An 18,126-nucleotide genomic window follows, 5' to 3' on the forward strand; every position below is an offset into this window, starting at 1 on the left:
ATTAAACATAAATATTTGCACAATAGTAAATTATTTTACCTCAATGAAAAAATTTCTTTCTTGAACTGTGTATATGTCTATGTGTAAAATAAATCCCCACATCAGAATTCAAACCTAGGTGAGCTGATCTGAAGCAAGATCACACGTGAATTCATAAACCAAGACAGTCAGAAGAGACTGGCCTCGTGGTCTCTCTGGGCCCACCAAACTAACCATTTTTTATTTACTGGTTCAACTTCGACAGTGAGTGGGAGAGTTGAGTGAGAGATAAAAGTACCTATCCAGGTGGACTATTATAAGTCAAAGGGCTTGGTGAAAAGAAAGAGGAACTGCCTTTGTCCTCGGAAAAACAGTAGTATAAATTCACCTATGTATAGTTAAATACATATGCTTATAAATATTGGCCATACACTCATTATAGCTGGGGAGAGGAATGTTCAAATACTGAACTTTGAGCACACTGAGTGGTCTTTATTGTTGTTTTATTAGTTCTATTCTCTTCGGTGGTGTGTGTTTTAAACTTTGCATTGAGATACATGTTGCCAACATTTTGTACTTTTGCTTGGACAGCCATTAAATGCTTATTAGGCAGCTGGGATCTAACCCTCGCACGATTACTCTTGATACTATTTTTTTAGTGATTGCACTAGAAAAATTGCCAAATATACTTAAAGCATAGTCTGTTCTTAATATTTGGATCTCCCAGAGACTTTAACATTTTACATACAATTTTACATTCAATTCAAACTAAATGTTGATGTCTAGATTATTATGCTTTTATGTTAAGTAATTTATTTTTGTCCTGTATTGTTTCGCACTCTATGCTTTGGATCACTCCTGGCAATACTTAAGGAAGCATATAGGACTCCAGGGATTGAGCCCTGGTCAGATTCATACAAAGCCTTATTGCTTGTACTGTCTCAGCAGCTCATCTTTTTAAATATCTTTGAGATTATTATTTAAAAATATAACTTAAATACTTTTCACTTATTACAACTCAGAGTTTCATTAAGATTATCAATTTTTCTTTCTAAATTTATATTGTATTGTGGATTATTGATAGTTATTGGTGTTATCTTAGTAAGACTAATATAGTTGGCATTAGAATTATAATTTAAAATTAGTATAAATGCATTATGTTTAATTATATTTCTTTCTGTAAGAAATTAAGAACCATACAAAGAAATTCTTATCATATACATATATAGCCAAAAAAGAAATGTTTGTCCATAACAAATTTTTCATTTCAACAGTTGAATAAAAAAAAATCTTAGTTATTAAATATTTTCTCACTAGGTTTCGCTTATTTATATTTTACTAGAACCATTATTAGAAAATTCAACTGCATTAGTATTTTAAGCATATGATATAGACTGTCTTTATGCAAAGGGAACATGTGAACATTATTTCTCTTTTGGAGAGTGATTTGACATTATCTAAAAAAAGTACAAAGTGCATTTGCCATATTTTTTTATTCACTCAGGGGAAACACCACTGAATGTACACATACAGGATATCATATTTCCTGTGTTGTTGAATTTGTACTTTGTATATATAGCTCAGTTCTCTATATCTCTGATGTATCGGAGGCCCTTAACCTCTGGCCCCCATTACTTCGCTTCAGCTTCTATTTTTTAAAAATTACTCTGAAAAGTTTGGTGAAATTATCCTGAAACCAACTTATATCAGGTGACATGTCACTTGAAAACATGTCACTCACTGCATTGAATGTCTGATTAAGCTTATATACTATTATTTAATGAGTGTTTATTATTATTTTAACTGAATAATAGAGAAAATTCTGAGTTTGTTATTTTTCACTTTTATGTGAATGGATGGGCAGAAATCCAGCAGCTGAAGGTGCCAAACGGGGCTTACCATACTATACAGGTTATTTCTTTTATTGTAATAGACTCTTGATAATTCATGAAGAGGTAGAAAAGAGAAACCTGTTAGCAGGAGCATTGGTTGTAATCTATGTTTTTGATTATCAATGACAGGATCCTAAAATTGCACCCAAATATCTCTCACAAGTTCTGAAATTGAGTTTCTGAAAAAGCACTGTAGTAGTAATAGAAGGTAAAGTGCAGAGTTCCAGAGAAATGAGCTGTGAATTGAACCTGCAATGGAAATTGATCCTATCAGTCAGTTTCTGCCCTTATTCATAGAAAAACAGGACTGAATGTCAGAGGAGCCAGAATCACTGATTAAATAGGATGCTGAAGTGCTAGAGGCTAGAACTGGGCCTGCTGCTCCCACAGGTCAGGGCTGCAACTGTCAGCCTTCTCTGCTTGAATCCTGGCTCATGCAGGCAGAAAGAGAACAGAATGAAAAATGCTGTTGATGCCAGTAGGGAAATTGGTAAGAACTCTGACTAAGCTTAGGTTACGACAGCCATTGTGCTCCTTAGGGAGCCCATTCTAATCTCTTAGCATGAGTCAGTGGGTCCACATTGGCCTGGCTGTCCCTGTAATTCATGGCTTTGGGGCCTGTCATGATCCCTATTCCATTGTGGGCAAGAAGAAAAATGACCTTGAAGTTGCCTCTCATCCTCAGTAGCATCTTTAGGATTTGAGGAAAGAAACTCCATGAATATAATTTATTACTCTGTTATCTAACTCTAAGAGATTTATTTCACATTCTTAGAGTGCTATTCCGAGTATGCCAAGTATTTTGGCAGTAATTGTATTCTAGTCCCAGAAATGCAGCGTGAGTTGTAATTAGTCTACTGAAATTAGTGTCTGCTCATAAAGTTGCCATTTGCTCCCTGTGTTATATATTTCTCCAGTCATGCCTTTCCAAGTGATTCTCATTTACTCACCAGAGTAAATGTCCCCTGTGGTATATACCACATTTAGTGCTCTAACAAAATGTTCAAGAATGGAGGTAACCAGGATGAACCAGTGCTGGGTCAGAACTTCACTTTGCATAAGAAAAGGAAAGGAAACAATGAAATCATGGAATTTGCTTTAGGATAGGATGAATGGAAAGTGTTCTCATTGATCATTCATTTCCTTAAGAGAATCTCATTCCCTTAATCAGTATATTTAGCCAGCTGTCAATGGTGGATTTTTTCACATGTCTTGGGATATTATCATAGTGCATTCAGTTTATATTTTGGGGTAAATCTTGATTTTGTTTTGGTTGTTTGTTTTCTTGTTTTGTTTTCTTTTGTTTTGACTACACCTGGCAATCTTTGGGTGTTACTCATTGCTCGAGTTCAGGAATCATTCCTGATGGCGCAGGGTCCTTATCTGGGATGCTGGGACTCAACATCATATAAAGCAAGCACCTTCCCCTCTGAACTATCACTCCAGCCTCAGTGATTTTGAGTTTTAGTTTTAAAAGCCACTTCCAAACTCTCTAAACTTCTGACTTCTGACTAGCATCTTGTTTGTGTCATAACAATTGATTTGACTTCACACTTGAGTTTTGAACAAATAGAAGTATCTTAAGAATCATTCTTAATCCTTTGTTGTTATTTTTTGAGCCAATCCCAGAGATCTCAGTATACTGTTAGACAGCACAATTACACTATATGTAGGATTCCTGCAAGGCAGCATCTTAACTCCCATGTGCTCACTCCAGCCTCAGAAACAAGTTTAAACCTTTTACGTGTATAGCCTTTTGGTTTTGGTGCCACACTAATCTGTGTTCAGAACTTACTCCTGGCTCAAGACTCGGATCATTCCCGGCATATTCAGGGACCATATCGGGTGTTGGGGATGAAGCTTTTGAGATTAATGTTTTTGTGTTCTAGGTGTAGATGTCCAGGAATATAATCACAGGGTCATATGGAAACTGTATTTGTAATATTTTGATTGCAAATAAATTTTCAAAACTGTACTCTGCTAGGATTTAATATTTCTATTAATCTGGAAGAGAAGAACAGTATTGGGGACCTATAGGAATGTCTGTGACATTTCATCTACATGAGAGTTTCTATAATTTGTTTTTCTATTTCTCTTTTATTTCTAATAGATCCTATGCGTGGCCCAAGAAAACTGGAAGTAGTAGAAGTCAAATCTCGACAAATCACTATCCGCTGGGAACCATTTGGCTATAACGTGACTCGTTGCCATAGTTATAATCTCACAGTCCACTATTGTTACCAAGTTGGAGGCCAGGAACAAGTCCGGGAAGAAGTGAGCTGGGACACAGACAATTCACACCCTCAGCATACAATCACAAACCTCTCACCATATACCAATGTGAGTGTGAAACTCATCCTCATGAATCCTGAGGGACGGAAGGAAAGTCAAGAACTCATAGTGCAGACAGATGAAGATTGTAAGTACTTTTAAACTAGGCTTTGAGTGGAATATTTATTTTTACCAACAAACAGATTTTGTGCATTTTAAAATTGAGATATATTTTACAATGTAAATGAAAGAAAGAACTTCTTACTGTGTTCAAAAATACAAATATGTATCTGCACTTCTTGATCAGCAAGTATTTTAAAGGGTAAAGAGAATAAATATGTAGTTTAGTTTTTTATAAACCGCAGAGTTACATATGTAATTGTGCATTTCTCTAAAATATTCTTTAAGTTTCATTATCATATTAAACTGAAGGGCTATTGTTTTGGTATTAGAATGTTTATGTGAAATGCTATTTAAATATATATAAATGGATTGTTGAAACAGTTTTGTAATTCAGACAAAACAATCTGGCCAAAGTAGAAATTGCTAGCTTTGAGCACAGTACTGAGAAACCATCTCATTAGGGTGGCAGACATGTTACAGATCATAGTTCCACATCAAACAATATTGTAATTGGGTATTAACTTAATAAACAAGAATTTAACAAATAACCCATGCATGTTACCAGAAACTCATCTAAACCACGAAGTATATAAATGCAGTAAGCCTCTAAAAATAATTTTGAATAGCAAAATCATACCATGAGTACCATAGCATTAATTTAAATGTCCATTTTATTTGTACTAATTATATAAGAGAATCTAGTGTACATATCATGTTTTTATAGCGGATTAAATGCAGTATATTGTAGCATATATTTTTTCTAATTGTTTTCTTTTGATTTTTGGATCACTCCCGGCAGTGCTCAGGGGTTACTCCTGGCTCTATGCTCAGAAATCACCCCTGACAGGCACAGAGGACCATGTGGGATGCCAGGATTTGAACCACTGTCCTTCTGCATAAAAGGCAAATGTCTTACCTCCATGCTATCTCTCCGGCCTCTGTAGCATATATTTGACCTAAATTTTTTTTGCCAAGTACCAGGATAAGACACAAAAAATGGAAATTGTATGAAATTGAATGCATAATAGTTATTTTGATGAAAAATAGGTATAAACTATTTCTTTATGTGGGTTCTTATAATATTTAGTCACTGATTATATAAATAATTTTAGCACATATAGTAAGAATTTTCTCATTTAAAAAGCTAATAAAGTAGTTTTCAATGTTTATTAACTTCAAAATCATGGAAGAAGCAACCATTTGATAGTTCAATTCCAGTCATGTTGGTTCTTCCCAAATGTTTATTTTAGAATAATTATTCTTATTAAGAATGTTGTTTTGATGCAGATCACTCAGGTAAATATTGAATCTGGAAACTCTATTTCTCTTTGTCTGAACTGTTTCTCCTATGCAGGAAAAAAGAAGGAATAATTAACAACTCATCTCTGAATTATCCCTTCCCTATATTACTTTTATGTAATTAACAACAGATTCTAATTCCTGTTGTAACTTTAAAAATATTAAGTTGCATTTTCCCAATTTATGAAGAAAGTCCTATAATAAATACAATAAAAAAGAAAACTCTACTTTGTGTACCAGCCTTATTCCATTTTAATTTTTTCTTCCTTATAAAAAAATTCTTAAAATACTTTCCCATGATGTCTAGAAGATATCTGCACTTCTAGATGTCTTCTACACTCTAGAAGAGTCTTCACTGACTTTCTCTAAGTCTTGGGTCTTACAAGCCTTTTATAGTTTTAGCCCATACATACTCTGGAACCAACAACCATTCCTCCAAGCAAATCATTATGCAAATACATCTCTACAATGTCAATCCTATATGTCACACTCCTTATACCTTGGAATGTTGTTCATTGTCTATTCTCCTCTGACACCTGCCTTTCCATCTGGCTATTTCTCAATCCTATCTCCTCCCCTATCTTCTAAAAATGTTCTTCTTGTTTCAGTTCCTTCACAGGAAGGATTAAATCGCATCCAATCCTTTCAGCTCATACTAATTTCATACTTTGACATTTGAACTAGATTCTTACGTACCTAAAACTCAATTTCCTTGTGATAAAAAGGGAGAAAGTGGCTTAGTATAATTTTGTCTGCCATTGCCTATTTTTTGTCATCTTTTGTGTTTTATATTATTGTTCACTATTTAATTATTTATTTATCTTAGCCACAACTGGCAATGTTCAGGTGCTACTCCTGGCTCTGAACTCAGGACTTACTCATAGTGTGTTTGAGGTGGCAGGACCATATGACATGCCAGCAATTGAACCCAGGTCAGCCACATGCAAGGCAAGCACCATACTTGCTGTCCTATCACACTGGACCCTGCTATGGCCCATTTTATTTCATCCTCTGATTATGAGAAAAGTTTTATTTTTCAAGTTTTTCATGGGTTGAAGGGTCATCTTATATGCTGGCAAATACGGTATTTAACGTTATATAAAACTAGCAAGTTTCTATATTATCTTATATCTTAGATTTTTCTTAAAAACCCATGGGTTTTTGTAGATTTTTTTTGTAACTAGTTTGAAATTTTGGATATATTTTTTATATTTTAATAAATAAAAATTACATTATTTTATCTGTATCACAGTTTAAAACAACTATTTTTTGTCTGCTGTTATGGATCTATGACAACTAAAAAGTTATTTAGGGGCCAGAGTGATAATACAGCAGGTAGGGTGTTTGTTTTGCGTGCCCCTGACCTGAGATTGATCCCTGGCATTCCATATGGTCCCCTGAGCCTACAAGGAGTAGTTTCTGAGCACAGAGCTAGGAGTAACCCCTGAGCACCACTAGATGTGGCCCCCAAATCAAGAAAAGAAAGTAATTTTTTCAAATGTTTTATACTGAATTATTAGTTTGTAAAATTTGTCTATGAGGACCTCTACATAATTGTCCATTGTTTCCAGTATTTTCATATTTTATCATGTGACTATAAAACAATTTATGCCATTGGATTTGTTGCAATTTATTGTTTTCATTTTTTAATACTACTTTTTGACATTCATCTCTGATAATACATGTAAGAAAGAATCTTACTCAAGAACATGCCTTTATGTAGGATTATTGGCTCATAAAATGCCTTCCTTTGAAACTTTACAAACTTCTACCACATAATTTTATAGAGTTTCTATAGTGATTTCTCCTCCCAAGCACAGTGAGGGGAATTCCTTTGCTCTAGATCAAAAGTTTACAAACATATTTGACCTGCTTCTCCATTTTAAGAAAAATTAAAAAAATAGTCAATGTCCATCTGGGAACCTGTTTTAAGTGTATAAACAGGCTGACTTCCTAATTTCACCAATGCTTTTCTCAATCCATCATGGATTATTCCAGCACTTGCAGTACTTACCAGGAGATGGTATAACCTTGATTAGGAAACTCAGCTTTAAGTATTTTTGAAGAAAGAAATACTGTATTTGAAAGACGGCAACTGAAATGTTCTTAAATTTGTTAAACTTTTTAAAAATGTGATAAAAAATTTTAGTAAGAACAGTATATCCAAAATCTTATAGGAACTTAAACACTTACTGTTTTCTTTCTTTTTTATAAACTGAACACATTAAGAGGAGGTTAGAGTGTGTATGGTCTTATTTTGCATGTAGCAGAAATAGGTTTCAGTCCCCCAAACCCCAGTCCAACCAGAAGTGATCTCTGAGCACAAAGCCATGAGAAAAATGAACACAGCTGGGTGTGGCAAAAATTTTTAATTGAATCAAGAGTGATTTATACTATTATGTAGATTTCAAGCACATATCATTGTAAATCGCATTATGATAACCGTATTTGCCGGCGTGTAAGACAACCCCCTAATTTTGCAGTTAAAACATAGGTTTAGGCCTATATTCGCTGTATCAGACAGAACATTCCTGTGCTGCAACTGTATTACCACAGTGAGCCAATCACAACAAGCAAAGGTTCAAAGGTTCTACTGTAATAGACTTCCTCTCTGATTCTGGCCAATCTGAGCAGGCTTTAGACAGTGTAGATTTGGGTACAGAACATCGTCTAATTTGCATGCATCAAAAGCCTGCTTGGATTGGCTGAGCTAGAGAGGTGGTCCGAACAGCTTTGCAGTGATTGGTGCAGGATTGAGTTGGAAAATTCGTTTTGTGGCAATATTCAGAGAATTTTCGTTTAGCAGCATATTTCGGGATATACTCGGTGTATAAGACAACCCCCGATTTTCGGTTATGCCGGAAAATATGGTAGCTACTACATGTCAAATCCAGTACTCTGCCATATTTTTGGTCCTCTGAGCACAGCTGGGGATGGCCCAATCCTCCTCAACTCTGAAACAAACTGATCTAGAATAAAAATATCTGTCTAGTTTGGTTTTGTTTTTTAACATTTGTCATTTCTCCCTTTTCCAGTGCCAGGTGCTGTTCCTACTGAATCTATTCAAGGAAGTACCTTTGAAGAGAAGATATTTCTTCAATGGCGAGAACCAATTCAAACATATGGTGTTATCACTTTATATGAGGTAAGATATATATCTGTTTGTAATTTTTTATTTTTGTTATAATTTTTATTATGACTATTTAGCATTTAAAATGGATAATGGTATTATCTTCAAATAATTTTCTAGTCTTTGATAGTTATAAAGATTGCAATATGGAAGCAAAGGAATTAAAATTATATTCATGAATTATATCATTTAAAGTTGAATTTAAGATTTGAATGTTCAAGATTATATATTTTATAGATTATATACAAAGACAGCATCATATTTAGAAATAATCTTTTTAAGAAATAGAAGTATTTTGTAGTCTACATCAATTTTGAAGCATCCCATAAAATCCTATTTTTGCTAACCAGAAAACATTTACTATATTATTAGAAAAGAATGCTCATTATTCAGTTAGCACAATCAAAAGATATTGTCTCTGTAGTTAAGAATAAAATAGTGCTGTTTTGGTTTTTTAGAGTTAGCAGAAATATTCTTCAAACTTCAGTGACATAGTTTATCTACTAAGGCATATCAAATGGTTGAATGATAGATGGAATAGAAAAATTTGATGAGTTGTTCAAGGGAAAAATATCAGCAATAACAGGGGTGACAGTCATCATCATATTTGTATGAACATCATTTCACTATGCCTATTGTTATAGAAACAAGCAGGTGCATTTTTTTAAGCTAGCACTTATTTGAATGCAAATTCAATAAAATTATATGTTGTTAGGTTTCTGAAAATCATGGCAGTTCCTCTTATAGGACCTCTGCTTGAATACCTTTCAGAACTCCTGACAAAACCTGAGCAGATGGGCTGTCAGGCAGTAATCATTGGAAAACCCTTTCCTGACTGACCTAGCCCTACATTAATGTTCCCCTATATAGCCTTTTCAAAATTGTTATTGAAATGCAAAAAAAAGTGTTTTCAGTTGAAATCTAAACAAAATAAGGTGAAAGATTTCCTTTTTCATGTTAAGTTAATGGTGTTCTTTATTGACTACTGTAAAAGAATTCAGTGTTATGTAAATTAATGCCTCTGCTTTTATAGAGTGCTTCGTAATCAAATAAAACAAGTTTTGGGCTTCTCTCTTCCCCCCACGTCTCTTTTTTCTCTCTCTTTCTGTTTTGAGGTGACACCCAATGGTGTTCAGGGATCATTTCTGGTGGGTTTTAAGAGATATTATAGTGTTCCAGGGATTGAAACCAGGTTGACCACATGCAAGGAAAGCACAATACCCACTGAATTACTATTTTGGTCTCTGTTTTCTATTTTTAATGCTAAGAATATTTTAATATGGGTAGTCCTATAACCATGTTAGAGTCTTTATTTTAAAGATTGCAGTAGACTGTCGATATAGTACAAGGGGATAGGCACTTGCCTTGCATGTGGAATGATACAGAACCAGGATTATGTCCTGACCACTGTCAGATGTCCTGCCTTCCAATTAAAAGTTCTTATCTAATAATAACACTTTTTCATTAGAAAACACAGTATTATTTGAAACTAGCATAAAATATCTGTCCTAACCACTCCAAATTGTTCTCTAGATGGACAGACCATAATAATTTTTTTTCGTTCTTCTGCCACCAAACATAGATCTTGGTGCAGTAACTTTCACTTGGAAACTCTAGGAATGGTAATTCAAAACAAGATCTCCTACAATGGAGATGAACAAAGTGTCATAAATCAGGGCTTTTAAAATTCAATATATATTGGTTGGTTTACTTTTCTAGGCACCAAAGAGAAAATATCAGATATGTGAAACAGGATTCATAATTAAAATACAAATACAAACTTTATGACAATCAAATATCTTTTCCATATGTTTTCTAAAAGTAGACAGGAAGTTTTCCATTCTTCCAGGTATACCTTATATGGGGTTCTTTAGATATAAAGTATATCGTTTAATGAAATACTCTACATATTATGGCCCTCCCAGAATCAGTCTTTGTCAATTTTTGCTCATATAGCCAAGAACTGAATTTGAATAGTGTGCCCAATTTATTTGCTGCAAATACCGTCTTCTCAATATAAAACCTTAACTGATAAATTACATTTATCAATGACAATTATCAAAAATTTAATTTGATCAGATTATATTTTCTCGATGAAAGGATTATTTTATATAGAAATATACAAACAAAATGTCTCTGTCTTACAATTTAACTTTCTGAAGTAATTACTGTAATAACTAGATACATGTCCTTCCAAGATTTCACAAGGTAAAAATTATAGTGCATTTTCATTCTGAATAAAATTAGGATAATAAATAAATTTGAATAAATATTAGAAATTCAAATCTTAGTACAAGAATGACTTGTTAGTTAAGACCCTCATCTCGTATTCTACAAAAGCAAGTGCCAGTTAAATGGATGATCTAATAATTAATTAGCACTATATGGAAGATAGATAGCCATGGTTAATTCAATTCTAGGAATCCTTTTTTTTTGTGATACTCAGGGGTTACTTCTGGCTATGTGCTCAAAAATCGCTCCTAGCTTGGGGGACCATCTGGGATGCCCCGGGATCAAACCCCGGTTTGTCCTATGCTAGCGCATGCAAGGCAGATGCCTTACCGCTTTCTCACTTCCCTGGCCCCATCTTTTTAAAAAGGAAAAAGTGATAGTATGCAGGCCTTAGTAAAGGGTTTTGGACATTTCAGTAGAATTGAGGTGACTATGTATATCAAAACCATAAGAGTCGGCACCATTGTAAGCATGTAACTCAAGCTATAATAAATTTTCTTTTTTAAAAATAATGAGTTTACAAGTGACAGGGAAGGAGGATGGCAGGAATCTTGGGTCATTGTTGAAGAGATCCTGATACTGATGGGCAGTTTGGAGTTAGAACACTGAGTACTTCTAGAAAGTCTAATTAAAAGCATTGTATATCATGGTGCCTAAAAAGAAACTTTGACACACCTTGCTACCTAAGAAGTTAAACTTCCTAATGATGAAAATGGTATAAAAATGTTTGTGTATTGGGATCTAGGGTTTGCCTAGCATGAGGCTGACTAGGGTTTTATCCCTGACATCCTACTTGAACCCACCAGGAGTAATTCCTGAGTGCAGAACAAGAAATAACCCCAGATCATTGTCACGTGTGGTCTCAAACAAGAAAAATAAAGCAAAAAAAAAGTGTCCGAGTACAAATAGTCATGGAGGAATTATTTATAACATTAATAGGAATCATTGTCTGGAAGTTGTAATGTATTGAAATTTAATACATATTAATAACAAACAAAAACTACTGTCCTAAAAAATGCGAAAAAAAAAAAAAAAGAAGAGACTGTGGGGGAAAAAACCTGAGCCAGAGAAAATGGGAGTGTCAAGCATTTGTCTTGCACCCAGCCAATTTAGGTTCAATTTCAAGTAGTACATATGGTCCCTAAAGCACTGCCTGGAATGTTTCTTTCGCACAGAAAGCTATGAGGACTACTGTATAAGACTCCAAACCTCTGCACAGAAATCCAAATGTCATATAAGCATGTAAAATAGTATCCACCCAGCCGTACTAGTGATTAAGAAATACAATAACAAAGTGCTACAAAACGTTTTTATTAGACACTTATTTGAAGAAATGTTGGATTCATACACTTTTGGTAGGAATGCAGACTTTGCAGCATCCTTTGAGGCAATTTGAGAGTATCTGTCAGAGTATAAACATTGCATATTACGTGTTTTTTCCTGAAAGTTCATGTAAACAGTTTTCCCCAATGCACAGCATTATATATCTCATTTTTAACATAGTGCGCACTAGTTGTTCAGAGAAAACTAAAATATAAAAGACTAAAGTATACAAAGACAAATAGTATAAGAATTACAAAAGTATAAAAATCTACTACAAGGATATTCCTGCCAGTAACTGTCTATAAGGAAAATGAAATAAGTACCAATGCAAATCAATTTAATGTATTACTAGAATATAAAATAAAAGACACTCAGAGTGGAGTGGTCAGAACTTGTCAATTTATGTGTTGACAAATCAAAGATAACTAAAGATTTATTGCAGCACTATTCACAATAGCCAGACTCTGGAAACAACCAAGATGCCCTTCAACAGATGAATGGCTAAAGAAACTGGTACATATGCACAATGGAATATTATGCAGCCAGCAGGAGAGATGAAGTCATGAAATTTTCCTATACATGGATCTATCATGCTGAGTGAAATAAGTCAGAGGGAGAGAGATAGATGCAGAATAGTCTCACTCATCTATGGGTTTTAAGAAAAATAAGTCATTTTTGCAACAGTCCTCAGAGACAAAGAGAGGAGGGCTGAAACTTCCAGCTCACTTCATGAAGCTCACCACAAAGAGTGATGAGTGCAGTTAGAGAAATAACTACACTGAGAACTATCATAACCATTTGAATGAATGTGGGAACTGGAAAGCCTGTCTAGAGTACAGAGGGGGTGGGGTGGGATGGAGGGAGATTTGGGACATTGGTGGTGGGAATGTTGCACTGGTGAAGGGGGGTGTTCTTTAGATGATTGAAATCTAATCACAATCATGTTTGTAATCAAGATGTTTAAATAAAAATATTATAAAAAAGATAGTGATCCTGGATAAAGAGCTCAATCAATCACTCTTGACTGATATTAGGAATATTGTTGAAAGAAATAGACTTTTATTAGTCTTGTTAAGAAGTTTGGTTTCAAAAAAAAAAAGAAAAAAGTTTGGTTTCAAGGCTGAAGAGAGGGTGCAGCCAATAGGGAGCTTGCCTTGCACTGGAGCCAGTGCTTCTCAATTATTTTCTGTCATATCCCCCTAGAAGAAGAAAATATTTTTCGCGCCCCCACCCCCGCGCGACTGTAAATAGTATCTTTACTAAAAAAAAAAAAAACTTAACCTGCAAAACAAAAAATATATAAAATAATTTGAGCTGTTTTTTTAATCAAAGGTGATGTCTGAATTAAAGGCCACAATGAGCACGTTTTGCAATGCATAGCTTTTCAAAGTGGGGTTTGAAGCAGGATACAGTAACTCTCAGCTCCAGAGACATACAGAGACATAAACACGGGGCTTAGCTTGTTATGACAGCGTTTGCCGACATCAAACGCGCTCCCTTTACAGAACCTCGTGACCCTCATGGAGGCCACGCCCCACTATTTGAGAAGCACTGCACCGAACTAAGGTGGTACAGTACTCCATCCTCATTACCCCATGTAATCCGCTGATCCCTGCAAGAGTGTTCCTTGAGAAATGGTAGGTGAAGCCCCAAACTAAAAACAAATAAAAAAATAAGACTGCATGATGTATAAAGTCCCAATTTATATTTATTTTTGTATTTTCTCCTGAAATTAATGATTTATGATTTAGTTTATCCCAAGAATCTTCTGAATTATCATGTTACCCTATTTTGCTTATGTCCTTATTTTTTCCTGATGCCCTTCCTTTATTTGTCCATGGGGGATTTTTGTTGCACTTTCAAAATTTCATTCAAATATTGTATTTTTGCCTTAAGAATTTCATGACCTTTTCCCTTCTCTAATAAGATGTAATTTGTTCATACTCCTTGATTGCTTGCACTCCACTAAAGGGCTATCTTTAAAGCTGACAGGAATTATAATCAACTCATATTCCCTAAAAGATTGGTCAGAAATTCCATATTGCTTTGTTATGGTTCTTACTTAATCTCTCAGGGTAGAATTTGTGACATTAAGTATGGGCAAAGTAATTTAAGAATATCTTAGATACTTATATAAAAATCGTAAACTATTTGGTAGAAATAGAAATGGACTCCATTCATCTATATCTACCCCCCACATATGTTGTTTGTACCAGTTTCATTTAATTTGGGCATCTTCTAAAATGCATAGAACATTTATGGAGCAAATCTTGTAGAAGATTTTTAAAATTGATATGGCTACAGCCAGTGACAAGTGTGGACAACGTCTCAGATACTCCATATGGGAGCTTCATGTTATTTTTCCTTAGCCTGTTACTTAATACATACTTCATGAATGTTATTAATTTTTAATGATCTAGTAAAGCCAAAAGACGTGATATGATACATTTGGGTTTGTGCATAGAGCATAGAATTTGGTACCTTGTGAAATGTCTACTCAGGCAAATTGATGTCTCTTAACTAACATCTCTGGCAAAAAACAAAAATTATAAATCAAGAGTTAGATTGACCTGATTCCTGAGAAGTTTAATTTTTTTCCTAGTCTTAAAACTCCCAGAGGTCTGAATAGGTTTGAGTGAGATGAATATTTTGTATCTAGATGTACACAGCATAGTTCTCATTAAAGGATGTGCTAGAGGGAATTAGTTGTATTGTCCTTTTGTAGGTTTGGAAAAGAAGATCTGTAATTTTTACCACATCATTAAAAGGCTATGACTCAACCCTCACTCCAGCTGATCCTGCACAAGTTCTTAGCTATAGGCAAGTACAAACCCGTCAGTCCCAGTGAAACAGGGCTTTTGATGAAGGATTTGCTTTTTGCTTTCTAGTTTGTGCCTGTAGAGCAAACATTTGCTCACCGTTGTGTGAGCATTTATGTGAGTGCGTGTACACACCTGCTCCTCCCAGTAGTCTTTTTTAGGAAAGATATACTGAGTAACAAATATTTACTGATCACAGTGGGATCATAAAGTGAAATAAGACATCATCACTTCTTAGAAGAAGGATAGAATTACATGGGAGGTTTGAATTTCTTTGGCATATTTAAATCATGATTTAAGATGACACAAGAGCCTTTTCAGCAGTTTGTGATTTGTTACCAAATAAGCTGTATGAACACAGTTGCCACAGTAAGCTTTAGCTGATCCATAATTGTTAGACAAGATTTAGACAAGATAAGTAACATGGTAACTATGCTTTGGGACATGGATGGACATGTTTTTGCTCTTGAATTCTCACAACATTACTGAAAGTAGTTCTTTAAAATGTAGCGCTGCCGGGTGTGACCCCCCCCAAATGTTATTTTTTTAATCTAATTAAGGAATTGTCATTAAAATGTTTTATTCTATAGTGGATTTCTTTCTGTTTTCTGTCATTTCAGTTGATTTTTCCTCCTGTACTCTTCATTAAATATTAGTGTTTTCTACTATTTCTTCTGCAATGACCATACATGATCCAAAGTGATTGTTTTTCAGTGCTGATAACTCCAAGTCTCTGGTTCTTACTTAAATCACCCAAATCATACATAGCATGGTCACCTTGGTGTCATGGATATCTGAAATCCAACAAGTCTGCAACCCAACAATTCACTTTTTATTCATTTCTTCTCTTTTCATTCCAAAAAGCATAGAATTTGTACATGATTTCTTCATCTTCCCCCATCTGAACCCATAATTGAACACTGTCTATTTTGAGCTTAAAATATGACATAAGTTTCATTTTTACCCTCTTTACTTATACTACCCTTAATATAAACCACTATATTTTTTCTCATCTATGCTGTAGATTTATCCCATGTTAAATCCCACAGATTCCTGGCTACTTTTATTACCTCCTGTCAGATAAGTCCATCAATTGGCAGACAATGTTATGTTTTTGTTTTTTTTTTAATTAATTTTTTATTTTTAATTATGAGAACAAGGATGCAAAGAAAGAGGACAAGGTAAAGTTACAGTGGAAGGACAATCACCCATAACATAATTCTCAGAAGTCACCCATAACATAATTCTCAGAAGTCCCCTTGCTGATATCTTAACTTTGAAATTTCAGCCAAAGAACATTAAGATAAATAAGACAGAATCCATGTACAATTACTTTGTCCCTCAAGTCCCCAGATTGTAACATATTATAATATTTCTTAACAGCACACAAGGCAATCTAAAGCCACAAAACATACGTAACTCCTTAAACATTACAGGCATAGTATTTTTTTACATTTCCATATACATGCATATTAGCTTAAGTTAACCTCAAATTTTAAGTGGGTTCTTTTTAAGAATTAGAGTCAAAGGAGCACAGTAAAAATGGTGTTAGAGTGGCAGTTGTTGTTTGCATAGGCCCACCAAAATATGAGGGACATGGAAAGAAATAACCTAGGCCTAAATACAAAGAGACCCGACCCCTGAAGTTTCCTGGCACAAGACCAACTCTAGGCTCCAGGCAAGCTAGATCGTCCAATCCAAGACACTGTCTGTAATGTTATGTTTTAACAAGAGAAATCATGTCACTTTCTTTCTGGCTTATACACTCACTGTATATACCCATGCTTCTTATCATTAGGGGTTAGAGTATTGTCGGAATTTAGGTAAGCAGCTTATTTCTCTTACCTCTCAGGGACCACCTGAGCTGTAGCCACCTTCTCTTCCACAGATTTTCCCCAGAATATTACTGCCATAAAGTCTTAGTTCCTATTGCTCATTCCCCCCAAAATTATTCCCATGACTATTTCCAACACAAGTTTTGTCATACTATTTACCCTTTCTCTATAGACATCCCCAGATTTTTTTCAAAGACCACATATGTAACCTTTCCTGAAAAATTGGTTTTTAATTTAATACACTGTTTCTTCCCTTAAACTTTGCATGGGGCATTAGTGGTGGGAATGTTGCACTGGTGAAGGAGGGTATTCTTTTTATGACTGAAACTCAACTACAAACATGTTTGTAAACACGGTGCTTAAAAAATATTATTTAAAAATAAAACAAAAGTATAGCAACAAAAAATTAAAATTAAAAAATAAACACAATGTTTAAAATGAAATAATACAAAAAAAACCTAATTTATTTTTTTTCCAAGTTCTTCCCAGTCCAACCCCATCTTAGATATCTAAAGGCAGGGCTTATTTCTATATGCTGATTGTAGTCATTGCAGATATCTATCAATCAATAAGTATTTTAGTGGGTCAATTGAATCTTTATAGGTAAAGATTTTTTAGGCAGGTGGAAGTTTATGAGTAAATATGACATAAAACGGCTGCCAACTATTTATAGGGTAGTAAATATTTATCCCCTTGACTTTTCATCGTACCAATGTAATCAGAAACACACTTAGAGAAGAAATAAGCAGATCTTACGAATGAAATTTAAGCACTTGGACTTTTTCTTAAACTTGTATTCCATTACAATTTATAGTAAAACAATAAAATGAACATGATTACCTTAGTACTGGTAGACTTTATTGTCCTTAAATTAATTATGCTGTCATAATTACTGAATTATTTCTTATTCCACACCAGACATCTACTTTCTTGCATATCAGAGTCCATATTTTGCTATATCAGACCTTAGCTCAGAGCAGGGTGATTGGTCCGTAAGAGGCATGCAACAATATGTTTATGTGGTGGAATTAATAATAAATCAAGTTTAAGGGAGGGCTTTTTTGGGGGGGGGCTGATCTGAATGTACACCAAATTATACCTGAGAACCCAGTATTGATGTTGCTGAGGATGTTTTTATAGCGGCTGGCTGGTAGATGTGATTGAGTCCTGATTGAACTCAGAGTCACCTCTTGAGGGAAATTTGCTGGAGGGTTAACAGCAGA

At 34.5% G+C, this 18,126-nt stretch overlaps 1 protein-coding gene across 1 annotated transcript in view; it reads left to right on the forward strand.

Annotated features, from left to right (window-relative positions):
* The window catches only part of PTPRM (protein tyrosine phosphatase receptor type M), an 829,551-nt gene that overhangs the window by 469,870 nt on the left and 341,555 nt on the right, over positions 1-18,126 (forward strand). The window contains exons 8-9 of the mRNA XM_049769948.1: positions 3,982-4,290; positions 8,600-8,709. Of these exons, the coding sequence (XP_049625905.1) occupies positions 3,982-4,290; positions 8,600-8,709 (419 nt within the window). The remainder of the gene's footprint in view (positions 1-3,981; positions 4,291-8,599; positions 8,710-18,126) is intronic.

Source organism: Suncus etruscus, chromosome 3 (genome assembly GCF_024139225.1).
Source record: "Suncus etruscus isolate mSunEtr1 chromosome 3, mSunEtr1.pri.cur, whole genome shotgun sequence".
Taxonomy (NCBI): Eukaryota; Metazoa; Chordata; class Mammalia; order Eulipotyphla; family Soricidae; genus Suncus; species Suncus etruscus.